General features: G+C 40.3%; 1 protein-coding gene across 1 annotated transcript; it reads left to right on the top strand.

Moving 5' to 3' along the window:
- The first annotated feature begins 5400 nt into the window (after window positions 1-5400).
- On the top strand, window positions 5401-7658 carry foxq2 (forkhead box Q2). Its single transcript, XM_012880907.3, has 2 exons — window positions 5401-6346; window positions 7053-7658. The coding sequence occupies exons 1-2, from the start codon at window positions 5843-5845 to the stop codon at window positions 7431-7433; spliced, it is 885 nt and encodes a 294-aa protein (XP_012736361.2). The 5' UTR covers window positions 5401-5842; the 3' UTR covers window positions 7434-7658.
- Window positions 7659-22285: the final 14627 nt, after the last annotated feature.

Below are 22285 nucleotides of genomic sequence, written 5' to 3'. Positions count from 1 at the left end.
AAGGCCGACGTTTTTTAACAGAGGTGAAATTCTGACCAATCAGAACGCACAGAAAGCGAGCCGCACTCGAAATAGGCGGGATTGCCGTGTTTTAAAGATACAGTACACCTTTTAGAAAATACTCAAAGGCAGGTCTCTTTTTCTACATTAGGCCTCAGCGTCAGGAAATTTAACTGTGTTTCAAAGTAGTTGAAAATATAACATGTTCCAGTTTTATAATGTTGAGATATTTTGAAGTCATGCCTTCAGGCCGGTAGAAATTCCCGATGGTCGCAGAGCATGGGCTCTCAAATGGCTGGGGTAGCATGGTCCATTGAAATCCTGTCCGAGCAGAAAGATCCGTTTCGGGTTTTGTGGCCATCCGTGAGAGGGGAAGGTAAAGCTTTGTCTGAGGTGTGTTGATAATTAAGTAAAAGCAATTAATTCATTAAAACGCACATGAAAAACTGGACAGCCCAGTCGAATCCTATTTATAGCAAAAATGCTGCTATTGCAACACAGAGTTCCAGCATTTATTTTAAGTGCATGATTGGAAATGTACATTTCCTTAGATAATCCAGTCCGGATTTTCTAGAGGCTCTTTATATCTTCGCCTCATGGAAAAAAAAAACATCTAGGAAACTTCACTATTACGTTATGAAGTGATCCTTTTGTAATGTCTTTATCTAGCTAGTTAATTTATCTGTGAAACATCAAGAAAAAAGAGGTGGATGGTCAAAAATACAGTTCATTTATTAATGTAAATAAGAATCTTTGCCTATCTTCCAGTATTATTATTATTTGATATTCTACTCTATCTTATTAACCAGCATCATAATCCGTTTTTTAGCCCAAAGACTGGTTTTTATTGTATATGTAATCTGAAATGTTTATTTAATGTTCAGTTTAATTCTTTCTATTTGTTGACCACAGATTTACAGCAAATGCAATTTTATGACACTTAAAAAGAGTAACATGCCTAAATAATACCCACCGATTTTTGATAACATCAAACCAACACAATAACATTATATAGACAAATTAATTTGTTTTAACTACAACTGAAACCAGATTTTTATGTACAATGTACAAAAAGACAACACATTTTTACTACTTCTTCAAAGTCAGAAGTTTACATACACTAAATTACCCTAGCAGTTGGGGAAACTTAAATGATGATGTAGATGCTATGAATTTGTAGAAATTTGATTTAATTGGTGAAACATCTCAAATACTCTTCTTACGTGTGACATCATGGGAAAAACAAAAGGAATCAGTCAAGATGTGTTCTGTGTTCTACAGAGGGCCGTGTTTTGGTACAAAATAAGCATATTAAACCCATAAAAAAAGAAAAATACTAAATAATGCTGTAGCTGTTAAGAGAGTGAGGCATTTACTGGAAACCTACACTGCAAGAAAAAAGCAACTCCACCAAAAGCTTCATAAACATGACAGATCCCAGCTTGCAAATGCACATTTAGACAAATAACTTAATTTTGAAGATATGTCCTATGCTCTGATGTAACTAACTTTAAAGTGTTTGCTCACAGTGATCATACTTATATTTAGAGGAAAAAGAGGAAGCTTTGCAAGCCTACAAAACACCAACCCAAACATAAAGTAGGGATGCAGCAGCATTATATTGTGGGTGTAATTTTATGTAGCAGGGATTGGTGCAGTTCACAAAATAGATTCCATCATGTGTAAATATTTAAGAGAATTTTATTAAAGCTTAAGCACAAATGGGTATGTTAAGGGAAAAAAAGTAAATGCTTTGAGATGGCTCTGACAAATAATTTGATGTGAACTTGACTTTATTTCCCTGTTAGATGCCTTGAGGTGATATATGTTGTGAATTGGTGCCATGCTAAATTTAATTAAATTAAATAAATTCAAAAATACATTGCTTATAAAAGAGGTACAGCAGGTCACCCTGCTCAGTGGGGAGAGTCATTTAACACAGATTTGGGTCTCTTAATGATTCAGTTCGTCTTCCAAAGTGTGATGATTATACAACATACTACTGCAGTGATTTTTCAAACAAAAAACTGGATGCACAACTTTGAACTTACTTTGGATTTTCTCTAATGGACTGAACATCAACATTATACATGCTGTATATGGTCAGACACATTTATTTATATCTTTTAACTAGTAGTGCTGAAAGTTTCAGAATGTCTTTAACGTGACAATTCTCAGGTCTCTCAGTTCCTGATTAGTGATCCAGACATACGGCGTGTAGTTTCTCTTTGTGAGTATAAACATCGGTTTGTCGGGCAGAAATCATTAGATCGATGAGCAACACAAGGGAAAAAGAAAAAAAGTCCAACGAACTCATTGAGGATCAAAGAAGGGGAATTGTAATTGTACACAAGTTGGGCGAGTGTTTTAGATGCAATTGGAGACAACTGCAGATTCCAAGTAACTGGGACATTTCACCTCTTTGACAACGTTTGGTAGAAATAAGTTGAGATAACCACCATGGTTTAAGCCTGTTATAAACTGGTCTACAGGTAACAGTCCTGTGTTACTGTCCATGGTCAAGCCTATTTCACATCACCATGGACTTGTACAGGTCTAGGTGTAGGAAAAGGGCAGCTATCATCTCTGCAGACCTCCATCCTGGTCACAAACGGTTTAGACGTTTACCTTCAGCTTGGCGCTACATTGTGCTGTTTGCCAAAACCAGCCGCCACAGAGACAGCTTCTTCCCCCAGGCTGTCAATCTGATGAACACTTAACAGTCAGAGTGCCCAGAGATGCCATGCTTATCTCCACCAATCCAACCCCTTTTGTAGAGACATGTATGCACGTGTTGATTAGTGTCTGTTTGATTCTGCATTCTGCATTGCCCACCTGCTCTGCTGCAATAAGCCTTAGGCCTCTCACCTGTGATTTGCTCTATTTAAGTGTTCTCCTGCTTGAAAGCTCTTGCCAGGAGATGTCCCTTATTCTCTCTAGGTCTTGCCTGATGTTCACATCACGCCCTTGATTCTGTCTCCTGGATTTACCTGCCTCGCCTTGGCCTTGTTTTCTATTGAGCTCCTGATTTCTATATCAGGACCCTGTTCCTGTGCCCCGACCTCCAAGCCCTGCCTATCGTCTGGATTTGTTTGATGACATCTGCCTCCCCAATGTTTGTCGGATCTGCTCGGATTGTGCATTAATAATTGCTATTCTGCCTGACATTGCGGCAGTTTTTAGAGCCAGCACTCCTCCAGAGTAATTTTTTTTGTTGCATGAACCAATTTGCTAATTAAAGTTGAATTTGATTACAACTAATAGGGTCCCAACCAAGAAAGAGGCGTCTGTTCCAGAATTGACTCCTGAAAATTGGGAAGACTATCACCTCCAACAGAGATGTTTCCTGGTCAGTGTGGATAAGGTTTGACCTATTTGGAAACAATGATGACAATAGGTTCTTTAGGGTAGGTGAGGTTTTAAAATCTAAAAATGCTGAGCCAACTGGAAAACATGGTGGAGGTGGTTTCATGGAAAGGAACTTGTTTCATCTTCACAGATTTTGGTGCGTGGGAGGCAATAATGAGAAACGAGGGCTTTAGTCATTCCAACAGTTTTCTGTTGGAATGACAACAAACGTGTAAAAAGCTGAATGTATAAGCAGTCCGACATTGAACTCTGGCAATAAGCCTCTGGTGTCCACAATGTAATTCAACTTCATGGACATTGCTTAAAAAAGGGTCAATGCAAGACCACCAACAAAGTTCAATGATTCCAGCAAAATCTGCCAGAACCTGTCAGAATTATGCCAAAAGCTCATTGACTGCAACAATAACTGTGTAGCTGATGTTTAATTTCCTAAGAGAAACACAAGCAAATATTAGTAGGGATACATTTATTTAAGTGTGCATGTATAATTTTGACACTGTGCGGAAACTCCAGAATAAAATTCAATTGTACATCCACCAATTCTTGTTTTTACAAATATTTTTTTGTTTTTCTGTATATTTATTCAACCCTTTTAAAACATTTAGAAGCCACAGATTTTTAATACATGTACACCCCAGATGAATGTGTGTGAACATCTGACCACATCTGTAATGGCTTTACTGATGGAACATACATTTGCAAAAAAAAACAAACAAAAAAAAACATATGTATGTGGCTTCTGATGACAGGCAGACTCTTGAAGGCAGGAAGCAAAGCGTTCAATCTTGGACATCTTGTTCCATTATCTAAACAGAAGAGGGCAATATGGTCCATGATTTGAAGTGAGTATAATTTGACTTACCTTTTCTGTCAAACCCAGAAAACAAAGCAGATGCATCGACATGCTTGATGTGATCAGTATTATCTGTTTATGTGCATGCAGAATAATAACGAATGTCTGATCATTTGCAGAATGAATACATGAAATTACTTTCAAATATTTTAAATCATGTGAGGTAATCTTTGCTGTTTTAACTGAGAAATTAAATTCTGAACTCTTTATTGGTTTTAATAAGAGATGTTAAAGACAATCTTAATAAAACAAGTGATTTAGAACTGTATGACGCAACAATTTCAGGATGGACAAGTTTTCTGACCACGTGTTAACACTAACAAGTACTATTTATTTTACAAATAATCTCCAGCAAAAGCGATCTCTGTGTTGCAACATCATCGCGAATATGCGCAAGTCAGTCTTTCTGCATTCATTCCATGGATCAAAATCAATAAATGGCACTGCTTGAAAATGTATAGAGTTAAAGAGGTATGTTTTTTTTTAAAGCAGTAATCATTAATGGGAAACAAAATGAAAAAAGGGGTTTTATGTGTCAAAGCGTATAAAAAAAACGGACAATTTAGCAGATGAGAGATCATAAACGACAAAAATTATCTGAAAATATACAGAATACTTTATTATCTGGAGAAATTTGTAGCTTTGATTATATTAAAGAAATAATTTTTCTACAAATGCTAGAAGACACAATGGAAACAAAAGTGTCATATATATATATATATATATATATATATAATGTTTCCCTGCTAAAAGTTAGAATATAACTTTAGAAAATGCAATAATAGAAAATGGTCCATCATCATGTGTCCTACTGTGTGTTATATTAGCTACAATGCAACACTACATGCTCTTTCAAGTAAAATGAGATGGCTAATCTCAAAATCACCAAGATATACTCATTAAAACAAAATGCTGCTCTGTGGTTTTTAAAGCAATTCTTTAGACAACATCCCCTAAAAACTAAAACAAAAAAAACTAAATGGTATAACATTGGCATCTAAAAGCATTTTGATTCTAAGGCAACCATCTATACGGCACACCACGTCCGGCTAAATCTCGAGTGTTTAATCTCTCGTAATTACAAAGATTTGCTTAGGTTAATAAAAATAATCCTCCTCATTTGAGACCCCCTACCTGGACCGCCCCCATGCCTTCTTTCCCCCTTTTCTGCAAGGGATAAATTCACAGTTATATAAATAGAGGACCCAACTTCACTTCACAACTGTGAGGCGCTGCTTTTTGGCTCGGAAAAACGCGAAGCTCGAAAAAGAGAGATTGTTTTAGCTGCAGGTTTCTTGTGAGGAACAAAAGAAATGGTGTTTTTGTTCGGCGAACAAAGCTGCTGACGTCATTTCCATGGGTTGCGATTGTGTCAGGTGTTAGCGCATCAAGGTTAACAACAGTTGAGAGGCTCATCTTTATCCGTGATCTTGTCAACCGTAAGACTTTGGCGAAAGAATCCGTTGGCACAGAGGCATTCGCTTTATGAGGGGCTCTATTTTTAAAGTGGCTTTAAATCTCGACTAGCAACTCTTAAAAGATCTTTTAAAAGAGCCGTTTTTAATTCATGACTCAGAAATCTGCAAAACGGTTAGCGTGAAAACCAGTCAAACATCTGCAATGAGTTTGGGAGACCCTAACTCGGAACTGACGATGGAAAGCAGGAACAGCCGCAACGGAAACAGAGACCGGCTTGGACTGAGCTTCACTATTGACTACCTTCTGTTCAATAGCGGAGTCAAAGGTTCGAAAGGAGAAGTGATTGCAAGTAGCGTGGCGGAGCAGACGGAGCGCAATATGCTAAACGATCAGAATCCTGAACTTAGAGAGGTGGAGATTTGTCGCGACGTACAGGGTATCCGTCCTCAGGGACCAGACCCAGAGTCTGGGGAAAGCAAAACCGGTGAAGAGGAGTGGGACAAAGAACAACACGAGGAGGGAGAAGAGGAAGCGACCGCCACCACGACGCCTACGAGCTGCAGTCCTGACAAATCTTCAGACAAACCAAACCAGTCGTACATCGCGCTCATCTCAAAGGCAATCCTGGCGTCTGAGGAGAAGAAGCTGCTGTTGTGTGACATCTACCAGTGGATCATGGACCACTACCCTTACTTCAAGAGTAAGGTACGTTCATGCTAATCTGTTTAGCTTGTTTGTGTTTATGAAGGAAACCACCGCAACAAGGCACGACCTGTAGTGTAGTCGCAAAGGCAAGCAGCAGTCAACGTTTTTCGGTAACGTGACGTAAAATGAGTGCTCTGAAAATGTTTTCCTTTCATATGTTGACACAACTACATTTAGGATAGTCCCAGATCAATAAAAAAAACAAACAAGGAATCCTCTTTTTACAAACCTTCATAATTGTTTAATTCAGCCACTAAAACGTGGTATAAGAACCATTTTCTTAAGCAAAGCGACCTAGTTGGCTCGGGTAATCTGTCTGGGTGGTTAAGCAATTAGGTGCTCACAGGGACAGTAGATGATCTTCTTGTTGGCAAATTCGCAAATAAAGTAATCCTGTTGCTAGGTCGCAAACTGTCACTGCCTTCACCAGGTGCGACAGCAGATTGGACGCAGTCCAATGGATTAAAGTTGATCGCTAGTTGACGTGCTAAAAAGGTAACTTGGGGTGTTGTGTGTTACCGCGATCATACAGCCTCTCGACACACAATGGCGCCTGCTTGCCAGCAGCAGGGCTAAAGTGGATCACTGACACTTAGCGGCCTCGTGAGTTATTTTCCAGTTGCAGACAGCCGCTGCGTCAGCTCTGCTTGCTTGTCAAGCGACTTTAGCTTGAAGCTCATTTGTTTCGTTTTGCATGTTCCAACAGGATAAAAACTGGAGAAACAGCGTGCGCCACAACCTGTCCCTCAATGACTGCTTCATCAAAGCGGGTCGGAGCGACAACGGCAAAGGCCACTTCTGGGCTATCCACCCCGTGAACTACCAAGATTTCTCAAAAGGGGACTACCACTGCCGGAGGGCGCGGAGAAGGGTGCGCAGGATGGCGGCGCAGATCCGTCTCTCCTCGCTGAGCTCCCCTTACCACCCCGCTGTCGCCCTCGCCCTCCCTCACAGAACGACCTGTTGGTGCTGCCCTCAGGTCCCAACACTTCCTCTGTCCTGTTTGGCACCCAGGCTCTACTGGCCCTGGTCCAGCCTGCAGCCACAAGTGGGGCTGCACCTGGGCCTCAATCCCTCTGTACCCTGAAAGGGTTTGAGCCCTTCTATATTTGTCGCCTCTTACAGTGTGGTATAAGGAGATACGGTAGTATCTGTTGTCATATAATTCACACCGCTAGATGGTTTAGGTTTACGCTGTATCCTTATTTAAAGAAAGGAGTAATTAGATAAAACAGTTTCTATATTTTAAAGCTCCTGCATTTCGCTCACTTGTATTAGAAAGTTTTTGCTGTAACGTTATTAAATGATAAATTCCCCACCGTGTGTGTTTTTATTTACCACTGTGTTTTGGGGCCAGTTTTTAGTTGTGATAGGTAAACTTAGAATAAAGAGCCAGAGGATGAACGTCGTAGAAAAGACATATGGACCAGATTGAATGTGTGTGTGTGTGTGTGTGTGTGTGTGTGTGTGCAGATTCTGCTTGAAGTGTGCTAAAAGTGAGCCCCCCGATAGGACACCACCCGGTGCTACATGCTAATTAGTTAAAGCTGTCGCGATGCAAAATCCTGAGCCCTAAGAGACTAAAATCGGGCTTTCCAAAGACGACTCTCAAGGAAATGAGGCCAGATAATCTCGGCAATCCCAAATAGTTTCAAGAAATAGGAAGCTTATCACACTGTGTAATCCGCAGCCGCTGCTCCAAGAGAAGGAGGGGTGGGGACAATGGGTGGTCTAGGATGTAGGAAACAGAGGAGTTGGAAGGAAGTAGGAAGATAGGAAGAGGAAAGGCGCAGTGATTTATTGGAGAAAGATGGAAGGGCTGCATATCTTATATGTCATTTTTCTGTTTCATAGGAAACAAAAACAGAAACGGCAAAGAAGCTGTCACTGTGATTTCTGTATATATTATTAACGGGAAGCACAAAAACAGTAAAATTTCAACTACTTTATGGAGAGAAGCTCTCATCGCAGATTTCATGTTTACAAAATTAAATTAGATATTATATTGCTAAATGTCCAAACTGACATACACGCACCAAACAGATCACAATATCTACAGATTTGCCCAGATAAAGTTTTTATTACTATTTTTGACATATTAGAGGCAGCTTATTACGGAGGAAACTTTGCATATCCCAGGTTAATACTTTATTGATCCAAAAACCTGACTAACCATAGAAAAATTACACTTTGAAAGAAATAAAGTACTTTCTGAAGTAAATTTTTATTTTAAATGGGACATAACAATTTTGTAAAAATATGGATGAAAATAAAACTGGGGAATTAGTTTTTTCTAACATCAACGGCTTGTTTTGACATGGTGTAATGAAAATCCTTTTCTTTAAAACGGCTTTATATCATAAGCACTTACACTTATTGGCAAACGTTTTGACCTGAAAGATGACACAATGGAAGCAAAAAAAAACTCACCACACCGAAAAACCTGACCGCTGTCTTTAAAGTCCAAATTGCAGCTTTCCTCTAAGATTAGGCCAAAATACTGCCACAAAAACAAGAATCAAGTTCATTTTTACCTGCTACGCTCACATCAATAGTGGAAATTCCTCTCTGACTTGCAAAGGTTGGCATTTACGTCCACGGTCCTGCAGCCTAGGAGGATTAGATCATACATTGACTTTTCTAAAGTTTGTTTGTTCTCCGCTCATGTGGCCCTCCTATTTGCAAAATATCGAATATTTGAATAAGGCTGTATTTGACATTAAATTAGATTTTGAACAGACAAACAATATGTCAGAGGGATCAAGAGCTGGGAGAGCAGGTGTTATTCACCACACTTAGGTCCTGGCGATGTTCATTAGAACAATGACAAATCCATCTAATTAATTTTTGTTCTCCAAATCTTCCTATTCAATGTCAGCAGCTAATTGGAGGCCTAATTTGCTTAATTCCCATGAACAAGTCTCTGCATGAAATCCTCTTCAATTCACCAGCTTTGCGGCTTTAATTTGGTTGCATATGTTTGCTATGCACACACAAGCACACACGCACGCACGCACACACGCACATACACACACATGACGTTCAACACGCACACTGCTGGTTTCTGTATGAGCAAACACGTTGCTAAGCGAAGCATTTTGTGAGATATCAGTGAAAATTGGAAGCAAATTTCCCTTTGATATAGCGGTACATACTTGATAATTACACCAAATTATAATTAACCACGTTATTATGTCGGATCCGATTGAGGTCAGATTGAGCTGTGTGTCTCGGTGTGTGCATGCATATGTGCATGTTATTTTGTTAATCTAATGAGATGGGTGGTGGCGTGCTGGGGGCCGTAGATTAAAGCCCAAAGATTTTTTTTTTTTTTTGCTGATTAGCAGAGAGTGAGCTAAGAAGATCAGCTCTGCTGAGACGGCGAGGAAACATTAAGGCCGTGTTTTAATACACCCTGTTTACAGCAGCATTCCAAAGCTGATTCCCTTTAACTCACGTGTAACTCGGTGATTTGACCAACATACAACAGATCATTCAGCCTAAATCTATACACGGTGATAGATCCAGGGGAGATGCTGGAAAGGTTAGCTCCATTTCAGTCGGGATGATTTTCACCCTGAAATCAGGTGTGTGGTTCTAATTAGAGGCTTAAATGACAATTCGACTAATTTAAATGTTTTCAAGGAAGAACACAGCGTATAACATTCATTCTTGCATTTTGCATACCGGCTTGATCCTTGCATAAGTTGCAGAAGGACTGATGCCAGCACTGATAAAACTGTTGAAACCTGATCAATCAAGCCGGTGTAAACAGTTTGGATGCATTTTAACTGATTGGGAACGTATTGGTAGAAAGTATTCAAATTATTTTCATTATAATTTGATCATATTGCTCAAAATAATTTATTTGCTCAAATAAATTATTTTTAAATCTAGACTCCCAAGCAACATGGCGCCACGACACGATAAAAGCATACTGTATATTTACATTTTCCCAATCCAGAATCATCTTATTCTTCATTTTTAAGAACATACAAGCTCAGGTCCAAATACGATACACTTGATTAACAGGGAAACACAGCTGAATACATCAGTGTACACAAAGAAGTTTCATGGATGCAGAGGATCTCCTCGGTCACAACAGACGCCTCTGCTCACTCAGGGAAACGTTCTCCACCACAAACCTTAGGACGGCTCTAAACACTGACTAGGTTAATATATTCATTCATAATACAGCTTAAACAGGGCAGCCTGACCGTTCTGTGCCAGACACCTCATAGCAAACGAGAAAAACGGCTGACTGAAGCAACACTTTCAGTTAAATCTTCATCTTACTGTAGCATTGTATCTTTTTTTATATATATATAGTCGAACTGCTTTTTCCTACTTGCTTTGTTTCTGCTTTATTTCCTGTATTTTAATCATGTACAGCACTTTGCATTGTCTGTGTACTAAATTTGTGCTATATAAATAAATTTGCCTTGCCTTAAAGTAGGCCCGTGTTAAAGTTATAATTTAATATTTTAACCATGATATTTACAAACTGACGTTTGCTTGAAATTGAAATAGCTTTAGTGGCCGACACCCTTCAAAGTTTGTTTTATACTGGATCTCCTATGTCCACCAACATGTACAGGACAGATTAAAAAACAAAATGCGCTCGCACAGACTCAAATCTAATGACAACTCAGAGTAGATAACTAACCTAACAGGAATATTTTTCAACTGTGGGATGAATTCAGAGAATAATAATACAAGCATGCACTCAAGTCTCTCACAGAAAGGTTCTGGTTGGGCTTTGAACTCAGGACCTTCTTGTTCCAGGGCAAGACCATTAAAAACTACCATGTCGTGCAACACTTCCTTGTTTTCTTTTTTTTTCTTTTTTTTTGTGTATGGCTTTATCACATCAATTACACAAGTTTTTGACCTACACTGAAATTTCTAATTGGTTTTGATTGAAATCAAAACATAACTTTATCCGAAAAAATGTACTTTCTTTGAGATTTCATGACTCATCCTTGAAGCAGAGTAAGGTTATACAGTAAATAACCAAGTGGGCAACTCTGGAGGAGCGCCAGCGATCTGCAGCTTAGGGGGGAGAATCAGAACTGTTTTCCGTACACACCATAAATCTGGATGTTACAGAAAAAGAGCACGAAGAAAGCCGTGAAGTCTTTCAGTTTGTCACAATCCATGTGTTGGACACACCAGACATTTGGAAGAAGTTGTTCTTTTCCGCTGAGACAAAATCAAATCTCGCAAACAGCTTTGTGTGGCACAAAACTAAAACTGTGCTTGGACTTGCCATTCTTTCTGTGAAACATGCTGATGGCACCATCAGGCTGTGCAACAGCTGTCAAAAATGGTAGCAGTAAAAAAATAGGAATATGGATGGAGGTGGAACGATGCAGAGGATCGCCATCCTAAACCCAAACAACAGCCGGAGCCACGTTTAGTTTTAATGAAAGCTTATTCACGTGTCAGGAAGTCAGATTCTGCCACACAGTTTTAGCTGAATTTGAATAAAAATGTTTCAAAAACAAAACAAGACTAAGAATTATATCAAAAAGTCAAAATTTAATTAGACAAAGTTAATGGCTTAACAATAATCTTTTATTCATGGAACATCGTTTGGAGGTCCTCATTCGCTTAATTATTGGCCTCAGAAGTTTGTTCCTGCAGCTGAATAAGTCTCAAAAGGAGGCCTGGTGGAGGCCAAATTGCTGCACTATTAGAAGCATGATTGCATAGAAGTAAGCAGCATTTAAGGCTTCAAGAAGCACTGCAGCTGAAGCCAAACCGGAGCCTATTTTCTGCTTGTGTCCCACTATGAACAAAAGCCCGGCGTTACCTCGGCTTCAAAGGCTCCATAATAGTCAATCGATCAGAATGCGAAGCGCTGTTCTGCAGATTACTGTTAACAATAATTTGCCTCCCAGTGCACCGTTGCCATCTTTGAAGCAATGTTTTATTGCCTTTTCTTTTTTTTTCATCTGCATCTGTCATCCCTGAGGTCCACTGTTTGATCTCTCTCCCCCTCCTCCTTCCCCACCAGTGCGTGCCTCCCCCGGGTCGCGTTGACCTGTTGATTGGCAGCTGCGATCAGCCATATGGTGGGACGAGGCATCGACCTGCAGCTCCCCGGAGACAAAAGCAGGCTAGCAGGGTATTTCCCCCCCCCTCTCTTCATCCCCCGTCTTCCACCTCGCAGAGGAGCCGAGCTGTATCACCGGGGATAAGGAGGAGGAGGAGGATGAAGCGCGGTCCGGCCACTAGATGACGCAAGGTGCAAGCAAATGTTTCCTAGAAACCACCCCCCACCCTCCTCCTTTTTTCCCAACTTGTAATCCAACTGATTGCAACGTTTTATTAGCAGTGGTATTTATTTGTTTACTGAATCACCCATTCCCGATTTTAATTCACTACTTCTACGATGCAGCGTGTAGCTGCTGGTGATTAATCTCGCACAGATCGTAATTTATAAAGAAGTTTCCAGTCACAGTATTATTATTATTATTTTTTTTTTACCCTGATCTTCATTCATAAAAATAAATTTACAAACAGGTCATTATTCCACTGAGATCCACGTTGACATTGAACCTTAAGTTAAATTGGATCCATAAAGCAGACATGTGCATATATCAGATAACACAGGTCCAGGGATCTATAACCCCTTAGGCTATTTTTTTTTCCCTTTACAATGTCCACCTTAAAAACATTGACACACGAAATCAGTCAGTTATAGCTCAACATGTGTAAAGCCGACCTGTTCAAAAGGGATCAAAAACAGCTTGATATAAACATGTTATACAGTGCTATGAAACACATTCACAGCTCTTGAACCTTTGCACATTTTGTCACAATTTACCCATGGACCTCATTGTATAATCCTAGTCCTGCTGTTAACACCTGAGCTATAGATCTGTGCAGCTCCTCCAGAAGTACCCTGAATCTCTTACCTGCTTCTCTGGTTAAAACTTATCCTGCGAGACGTTCAAAGCACTCCCTCAATTATGGTCGACACTGTGATGATCTTGTGATTACATCAACGGGACAAAAAGAGCAATCGCATTTCGATTGATCGAAATTCAGTAGAAACATTTGCTTTAAAAAAGCTGGACAGAGAAGAAATTGAACAATCGCGGTTGCCACACTCTGAAACCTTTGAGTTTTATCAACACAAGCTGCCCGCTGCCAGCCGAGGGACTCCCAGGGTGAAAAGTGTACGCGGATATGTTGAACCAGTTAGTTCTCTCAGTGTTGGTGCCAGGCTTTGCTGGAACTCTCCCAGCTCTCTGTTGGCTTTCAGGAAGCAGTTTGAGGGCAGCTTGACTCCCCGTCGAACACCAGACTAAAAACAAAGAGCTCCTGAGCTTCATGTGCATACGTGTGTGTGTGTGCATGATTTTAGCATACAGAATGCACAACACCCCCCCATCTCACCTTTTTACGGCCGGCTCACTGTTGCCATGGCAATGCAGCCACGGCCAGGGTCTTGCGGTGATCCCCGGTGACCCTGATTGGTAACCTCTGACATTTAGGCCACGGCCAGGGTCAAGAGGTCAGCGATTGGCCGGAGGGCAGCGAGAGCACTTCCGTGATTGGCCCTCTGACGCGCTCGCTGCCGCTCTCCTCTGCCGCGCTCACCTCCCGTATCTGCGAAAATCTCATTTAGCCGTTCGTTGCAGAAAGCACGAGTATCAGCTGCGTGAGTTACAACCTGCTGGTTTCCGCTGCACATCTGTGGGTAGAGGCCGCTTTGTGCTCAAGGCAACGTGAAGCTCGATAATGCAAAATTTGCATTCAGCCGCACAAAGTGTGCGCGAGGTTTTGGTTTCTCACCTCAGTTTTGTGTAAGCCGTGATGTTAAAATCCAATTAGCAGCAGGGAAAGCGCCCCGTATCACGACGGTTATTATAACAGTAATGATCATCAGTATTCCCAGGGCCCTTGCAAACCCCCACCCACCCGTGCAAATGTGCGAACATTTACAGGTCTTTCGTATGATAGCGTGCATGCACGCGCGTGTGTGGATGCCTGTGCTGGTTTATTTCTGCAGCCATGGACCACACCACAGATCTTCTCGAGGGGAATAATTACAGAATCGTAGGTACTAAAAGTCATGTGACCCAAGCCTCCCCGCTCCCAAATAATTTATCCCCGCGGCTGATAGCTCGTCAATATCAATTTATTAATTTAACAGTTCTCGGCTGATAAAAGGTAGTGCGCACGGTTAGGCTTGCTAAAGCAGAGAATAAGGAGGAATTTTACAGTGCAAGTGCGAGGGTGAGGAAAGAGGTGGAGAGTGGAGGACAAAGCGAGAGAGGGACGTGGGGAAAGGGCTCAGGGACTGATCAATGGAATCTCAGAGGAGAGAGACGCATATTAGACCTGCAGAAATGGGCCACCATCGCTCATATTCTGATGATATTGAACAGAAGTTATGAAAATTAATACACTTATTATCACCTTATTAAAAATTAAGATTGAAGAAGGCGCTCACGTTGTATTGAAATTCAAATGTCTCTAATATATTGATCCGCGCAACCTAGTTTTGTGCTAACCTCTAAGCTTTAGACTTTAAGGAGAAACACTGTTTTGTAAGAAGAAAAACCTTACACGATTTTAATTTGGGGCACAAAGGAAATCCTTAAATAGGTGTAAAGCATTAATATTGGCAAGTGACTGAAAGTAACAAGTTTTGCCTTAAGTGGCTTCTAATGCTATTTAAGTGCATCAAAACTTAACTTTCTTTGGTCTATAAACGCACCAACAACAGTATGTTTAACGTACTTAGTTCTTTTATGTTAAGTAAAAATTGGGCAAACTTTGGGAACATGCAGAAGAAAATTAACACAAAATTCACACTTAGAGGCCAGTAACACTCAAAGTATTCAACCCATACAAATATATCAAAGCAATTAAGTCCCAAAAACAGGTCAGCAGCAACAAAGGCGAAGGACACAGGGAATAATTGCTACTGACATTTACTGAATGGATTTAATACATTGTAGAAAAGTCTTTGTTGGTAAAGATAGCTTCAAGACATCTCCTGTAAGAAGAAACTAGTCACTTATATTGCTGAATTGTCATTTTCCCAAAGCTCTTGTGAGTGGCTCTTGGCTCTTGGAAAAGTCTTCTGATTGTTTTTTGACTCCTCTTTCTAGATTTTTGAGAGGAGCACCTGGCCATGGTGGGTTATGATGAAATAATGGTCTTTTCACTTCCTGATAATGTCCAGATGGTGTCATATATGCAGTCTCTGTATGGGTGGCGTGGCGCATAGTGTAGCAATAGAGCGAATGTCTCATATATGGACGCTCCCAGTCTTTGTGATTATTGCTGTATGTCTCCCCTCTTCTCTCTTTGATAATGTTCTGTTCAATTACTGCTGGTAAAGGCAACTAGCACCATAAAATCTTGAAGATATCTTAGTAATGAAAAAAAGCTGCTGATATAGCCATTATTACGATTGTTGAGTTGTTGTGTGTTGGTGTTATATGCCTCTCTTGTAAATAAATTTGTAAATCTCAATCTGCTCACTTGTCTAAATAAAATTCAATAGATAATTTTTTTTAGATGAGATAAAAATGAAGACAATAACTTTTCCCAGCTTATTTTATTCAAGAGTTCAGTACAATTTCCTGTCTCCTTTTATAATATAATTGATGTGCTTATTTATTTTGACTTCCTTGTATGCGAGGATTCCTTGGACTGTCACAATATTTTCCTCATTGGCACCATTAGGAATATTTTCACTGGGAAAGTACTTTGGGTGTTCAATATTTATGTTCCCCTGCTGTCAATTGAATTGAATTGAATGATTCACAGGTGTTTGTTTTTCAGTTTTCCTTTCTGTCCATCGCCAACTATGTCTGGGTTTATTATTATTATTAGAAAGGGTCTTGCAATATTTGGTTGTTTGTTGTTGACGTTGGTGTTTTGCCATAACAGATAATTCCTTTCTTGTTTAGTTTCTGTTATTATTATTATTATTATTATTATTATTATTATTATTATTATTAATTAGTTTGTTTTTATTTTTTTATTGAACGCCTCCAGAAAAAAAATGACACCTGCCATAACTTCTGTAAACGGTGTGCTGCAGTGTGACGTCCTATCCATTATCTGCATTTGCAGGTGGCTTTGCGTTCTTGAACCGTTCAGACAGCAGTATGACGGCGGTCACATTTAATTGTGGTTTGAACGGCCACCTAAAAAAAAATCAAATTTCAGCCAAAAATCGGAATTGAGCATGAAGACTTGCAGTGTGAATATAGCCTTAGTTCAGCTCCCTTTGTGTTAATTAGTCTCCCTCCCACAGTTTCCATGCTCTCTCTCTGCCACAGCCATTCCACAACTCCCCTGATTAGCTTACCTGGTTCTTTTGTTGTTTTTCCACCTCTGCATCAGTATTTAAGCTCCTGGTTTTTCTTACTCTCACGCCTATACCATGTCCTGTTTTCTCTGTGCCTGCATTGTAAGCCCTTATTTTTCATCAATAAAACTATTCACTTCAACTCTCTGCCTCTGGTCCCACCTGCATTAGGTCCAACTGAAAAACAATAATAAAAAAAATCAATCTAAAATATCATCTCCATCAAGAGAACGGCAGCACGTTTTTCTCTTGCGGTCAAAGTCTGTTGCTGCTAATTGTTTAATTAAAACAAAATACACAAATGAGTGGGTAAAAAAAATTGGATCATGCAAAATGTACCTCAAAGAAAACTGGAAATCGTTATCAGTCAATAAAAGCCTGATCGGTTCATCCCTGCTAAATGTTGTTGGAGAACCCTCAGGTGTTGTTCCTGAAAGATGGGCCATTCAAAGCAAAAAAATATATATATATAAAAGTGATGTGACCCCTGCTGACCTGTCAGCACTTCCGCTGCGATATTTCTTTAAGAAGGGCAATGAATATGTATCCGGCTACAAACAGAAAGCGTATATCACCCAACTTCCTCCACCATAAAGCCGACGTGGAGCTCCACCTATTCCCACAGCCATTACATAATATCCCTGAAGGAAGCTAAAAGGTATTTTAACAAGACCCACTGCTCAGCCACCTTTGATCTCTTCACAGCTGACCTCCAGCTCCTGACCCCACTTACACCGGCCAGTGACCGCAGTGGACACTCCATGAGCGTCCTGGTCAGACGGAAACGGAGAGGGAGAAATCCATCTGGAAACGAACACAGACGGGTTGAAGCTATCGCGCTCTCTGACAGATCTCCTTGCTCGTCCTCTGAGAAATGCCCATTATAGAAGCCAAACAACCGCTAAATCCGATCACTTATTGTTCTGTATGTCTGAGCATTATATAATCCCTCTGGTCTCTGCAGGCTCCCAGGCTCTCCCTTCGCCCAGACAATCACTGTAGTGGATTCTCCTCGGGTCTGTGGAGAGCTGCAGGGAAGCGAGTGTCAATAGAAGTGGAGTGTGTGAATGTGAGAGATGATAGACTGAGGTTAAGAGGTGTCAACACAGGAGAGAGGACTCAAGGACTCTTCACTGTGGCACTCTCCTCAACCCCTACTCTGATTAGCCGCTCTAAAGACGCTATGGAGACACTGATCGCTCCACACTGAACCACACACACACACACACACACACACCTTGACTAATTTCAGACACACACTTTGCCAATCTCTTTCCGGCAAAGTCATACATGCTAGTTTGCGGGGCTACATTTCATCTGTGCGTGTCGGAGTGTCAGACGCATCAGGTTTGAGGTGTGGAAAAACCTGCAGATGTGTTGTTCACAGGCACAGAGGCTCTCTGAAAGGTTCTGGCAGCCAGCGATGGATTTGTTGCACCTCTGATGTGCAGTATATGTTCAGCCAAGTGTAAGACACAACAGCGCCGTCCCACAGGGCTTCGCCCCTGTCAGTCAGGTGCTTCATCGCTGCTTTTTAAAAGTATTTACTCATGAGCCGAGCTGAAACGTGCACACCGTACATTAGGTATATAAAAAAAACCAAAAAAAAAACAGAGCGTCTCCGTTGTTTTTCACAAGAGTAAACGAAAATGTTTAGGAGTATTACATATATTGCTGAGAAAGAGTATAATATCTCATTCTCAGTAATATTTGATCTAAGAATCTATTAACATCAGTTTGGATCGTATTTCTTCTGGTCATTCTTATACATGCACATGTTTTACTCTGAACGTACTATTGTAGCTCTGGCTATGTCTTTAGGATAGCTTTCCTAAGTCTTTTGTGCCCTCTGACAGGTTTTCTTCCAGGATTGCCCTGTATATTTAGCTCTGTTTCCCAGTTCCTGACGCTGGCCCCACCATGTTTCACTGTGGGGATCGTGTGTTCAGGTGGATGTGCAGTGTTAGTTGTTTTTTTTGCACGTGGGCCAGAAAGTTCTGTCGGGGTCTCATCTCAGCACCTCCTTCCACGTGGTTGGCATTTCCGCTACATTGCATATGGCAAATTTAAATGGGACTTTCGTCTTTGCTCTCTTTTTTTTAAAGACCTAATGGTTGTCCAGTCAAAAGATTCTTCCACTAGAGCTGTGGATCTCTGCAGCTCCTCCAGAGACGCTGTGGGACACTAGGTTGCCCTTCTGACTTATCTTCCCCTTGCTTAGCCTGTGAGTTTGGGTGGCTTGTCATGTTTTTGTAGGTTTTCAGAAGTTTCCTATTGTTTTCCATTTTCAAATGATGGATTGAACAGTGTTCTGTGGGATGTTCAAATCTTGAAATAATGTTTTGTAGCCTAACCCTGCGTTAAAGTTCTGTATAACATTGTCCCTGACTGTTCAGATTGTTCAGTAACAATCTCTAAAGGCTATTTACGGATCATGCCACTTTAAAAGGCAATTGATTTTACAGTGCCTGACAAAAGTATTCACTTGATTGGCTTTTTACCTTTTTTTATATATTCAAACCTGTAATTCAAATGTTTAGAAATCTCCTTTTATATGATGGATCTGCACAAAATCTGGGGAAGTGTAATGATACATATATGTGTAAAAAATATTGAAAGAAATTAAGAAATTAAGAAATTAAGAAATTAAGAATTAGAAATTAAAAAATAAATGTTCGCACATCTATTTCCCCCATTTGCTACGAAGCCCCCAAAAAGCTCTTGTGCACCCAATTACCTTCAAAAGTCACATAATTAGTGAAAGGACATCCACCTGTGTGTAATCTAAGTGTCACATCTTCTGTCAGTATAAACACACCTTTTCTAAAAGGCCCCAGAGGCTGCAGCAGCACTAAGCAAGAGGCATCACACCATGAAGACCAAGGAGCTCTCCAAACAAGTCTGGGACAAAGTTAAAAAGACGGAGCTCCATCAAATCCTCTTGGAAAAGATGATGGAGGTTCACCTTTCATCAGCACAACAACCCGTAACATAATTCTAAAGCAACACTGGAGTGGTTTGAGGGGGAAACATTTAAATGTGTTGGAATGGCCTAGTCAAAGTCCAATCCTCAATCCAATTGAGTTCACAAGTGTTACGGCCCCCCCCTTTTTGTGAGGAGGGGAGTAACACGACAACCACAACAATTTGACAGAGTCCAGGTGAATGTTGTAAAAAGGAGGGATTTATTGATGACAAAAATCCCGAGAAGGCTCACACAAACTGTGGGGGAGAAAGGGGTGGTTAGGTGGTGCCAAATCAAAGAAAATAATAAAACAAAACAGGGCCTAACTACCATCTGGGCTAAAGAAACAAAAGAAAACAAAAACCCTGTCTATCTAATCTAACAAAAGTTTCCACCAAAACTTTACATGGGTGGCACCCACCTACTTGCCTAGTGTATCTAACAGAAAACAAACATCTACGTGATGAAATGTACAGGGTACCCCAAACTTACCTCACCCTCTAACTCCCACCACAAACCTTCACACAAAGAGCAAACAACACAAGCGTCAGGTAACAAAGCCAGATTGGATCTCTAGCTCTCCCCAGCTGGGCTGCTTAAATAAGGCCTCCCTGGATGCTGATTGGCCCATGGTTGGTGAGGATCAATCAAGGGAGATTGACACCAGCTTTCCCCAGTACCTGTGAAGAGACAAAGGGGGAGGGGAAAGAGAAACAGCCTGCAGGCATGTAACACAAGTGAAAACCGTCCAACATGAAGGAGCTGGAGCAGTTAAGCCTTCAGGAATGGGCAAAAATCGCAGTGGCAAGATGTGGCAAAGTCAGAGAGACTCATCCAGAGCCACTTGCAGCTGGAATTGCTGCAAAAGGTGGCTCTACAAAGTATTTACTTTTTTGTTTATCTACGATGAAGTTCTCTGTTCTTTTGTTTCCGGTTTGTTGTTTTTTTTTGTTTTCTTCACACAAAAAACTAAAAACGGTCTTAGTCACAGTTGTGGACATATGGGGTAAAATATGATTCGGTTTTGATTCCAGGTTGTGGGGCAACATGAGAAAAATACTTTTGCGAGATGCTGTGCTAGATTTTCTTTCAGGAGTCACAGATGGTCTCGCATATTAATGTACATCGCACTTTTCAGATTTTATTTATCAAATAATTAAATACCCACAAAAAAAGGCACTTTTCTGTCAAATGTGTCAATAGAAATTATACTTTCAGAATTATAATTTATTTTGATCTCACTGATCTGTAGTTTATTTCATCATATGTAGGGTTGCCATCGGATTTCATCTGAGGCCTTCCTCTTTTTTCAGTCTCTAAGCAGTTCTTCATCATCCTCCATGTCCGTTTAGGTTTATTATTCTGTCGCAATATTAAACCACATTATGTAGTAATGATTGGATTGCATCTTTTGACCGACTCCAGAGAGAGATAAAATACCTCAGACTGGGCCTTCATACACACTAAAATAATTGTCTTCCATCTTCAGCATGTACCTTTTTTTTAATACGGCAACAAATACCTGTCATGAAATTACCAGTAGCAGGATTTTTTCCTTCTGGAAATCATCTGTTGTTGCCATGCCTCAGCTCCATTTTTTGCTCCTCTTACCTTGAGTGTCTCAGAGAAGCTGCAGACTGCTCTGACCGAGCTGATGCACAGCCTTCCTTCAGACATACATTTGCTGATTGCATTCAGGTTTTTTTTTTTTCCTGGGAATTTCTGTATCTGTGATGAAGCTGCGTCTCTGCCTCTCAGTAAACAAAGCTTGATGTATTGATCTACTGAGCGTGTGGTCGTGTTTGGTCTGCCTGTTGTGCTTTGGATACAACTGACCCAGTTTCAACAATGTGTTTTCATACTCCACGCAATGCCCTTTTAAAAAAAAACAAAAAAACCCTCCAGTCTGTGGTTTGAGACTGAGAGAACGCTCCTCTGTGTTTAGTGTAACTGTTTTATGTCTGAGACTGTCTCTGAGATTTATCATTGTTCCCAGAATCCCGAGGTGGTTAAAACAACGCTCCGATGAAACAGATATGTTCACAATAGTGTCTGCAGGCTGAAAAGGGATTCATAATTTCAACCCCATTTTCAAAAACATTGGTGCATTGTATAAAATGTAAGTAAACAAGCACTCAATGATTTGAGCACACTTTACATAAAACATAAGAAAACAACGTATTGAATCTATGACTTGAGAATTGTTTATTGGATAATATGGCCATTTTGAATTGGTATCTGTCATGTTCTTCTATTATGAGAACAGTACTTTTTACTTTGCTGCACAACAGTCTTGAGCTTTTCAAAACTGACAAAACCATTAAGGGTAGTGGAATTCTTTTTTTAATTGCATGATATATTACAGTTGTTTTCCTGTTTTTCTTCCATATTTTTCCAAATGTCGTCAGCTGGTGGCTGGTCTGCACTGCAAGCAGAACATTTCATCATCTTGACCCATTTACTACAGATGCAAATTTGTTAAAAGACACGTATGTCACTTAGCATAAAGGCCATTTTCATATACAGCCCCATGTATAATTATTTGCACCCCGGTAAAGATATGTCCAAAAGCCCTTAAATAAACGTTTATTATAGAGACTTGGTAATAAAGGAAAGGCCAATCTCTCTTCTT

The sequence above is a fragment of the Fundulus heteroclitus genome, chromosome 9 (genome assembly GCF_011125445.2).
Source record: "Fundulus heteroclitus isolate FHET01 chromosome 9, MU-UCD_Fhet_4.1, whole genome shotgun sequence".
NCBI classification, from domain to species: Eukaryota; Metazoa; Chordata; class Actinopteri; order Cyprinodontiformes; family Fundulidae; genus Fundulus; species Fundulus heteroclitus.
Note: the sequence above shows the minus strand (reverse complement) of the source record. Positions and strands in the feature narration are given on the sequence as shown.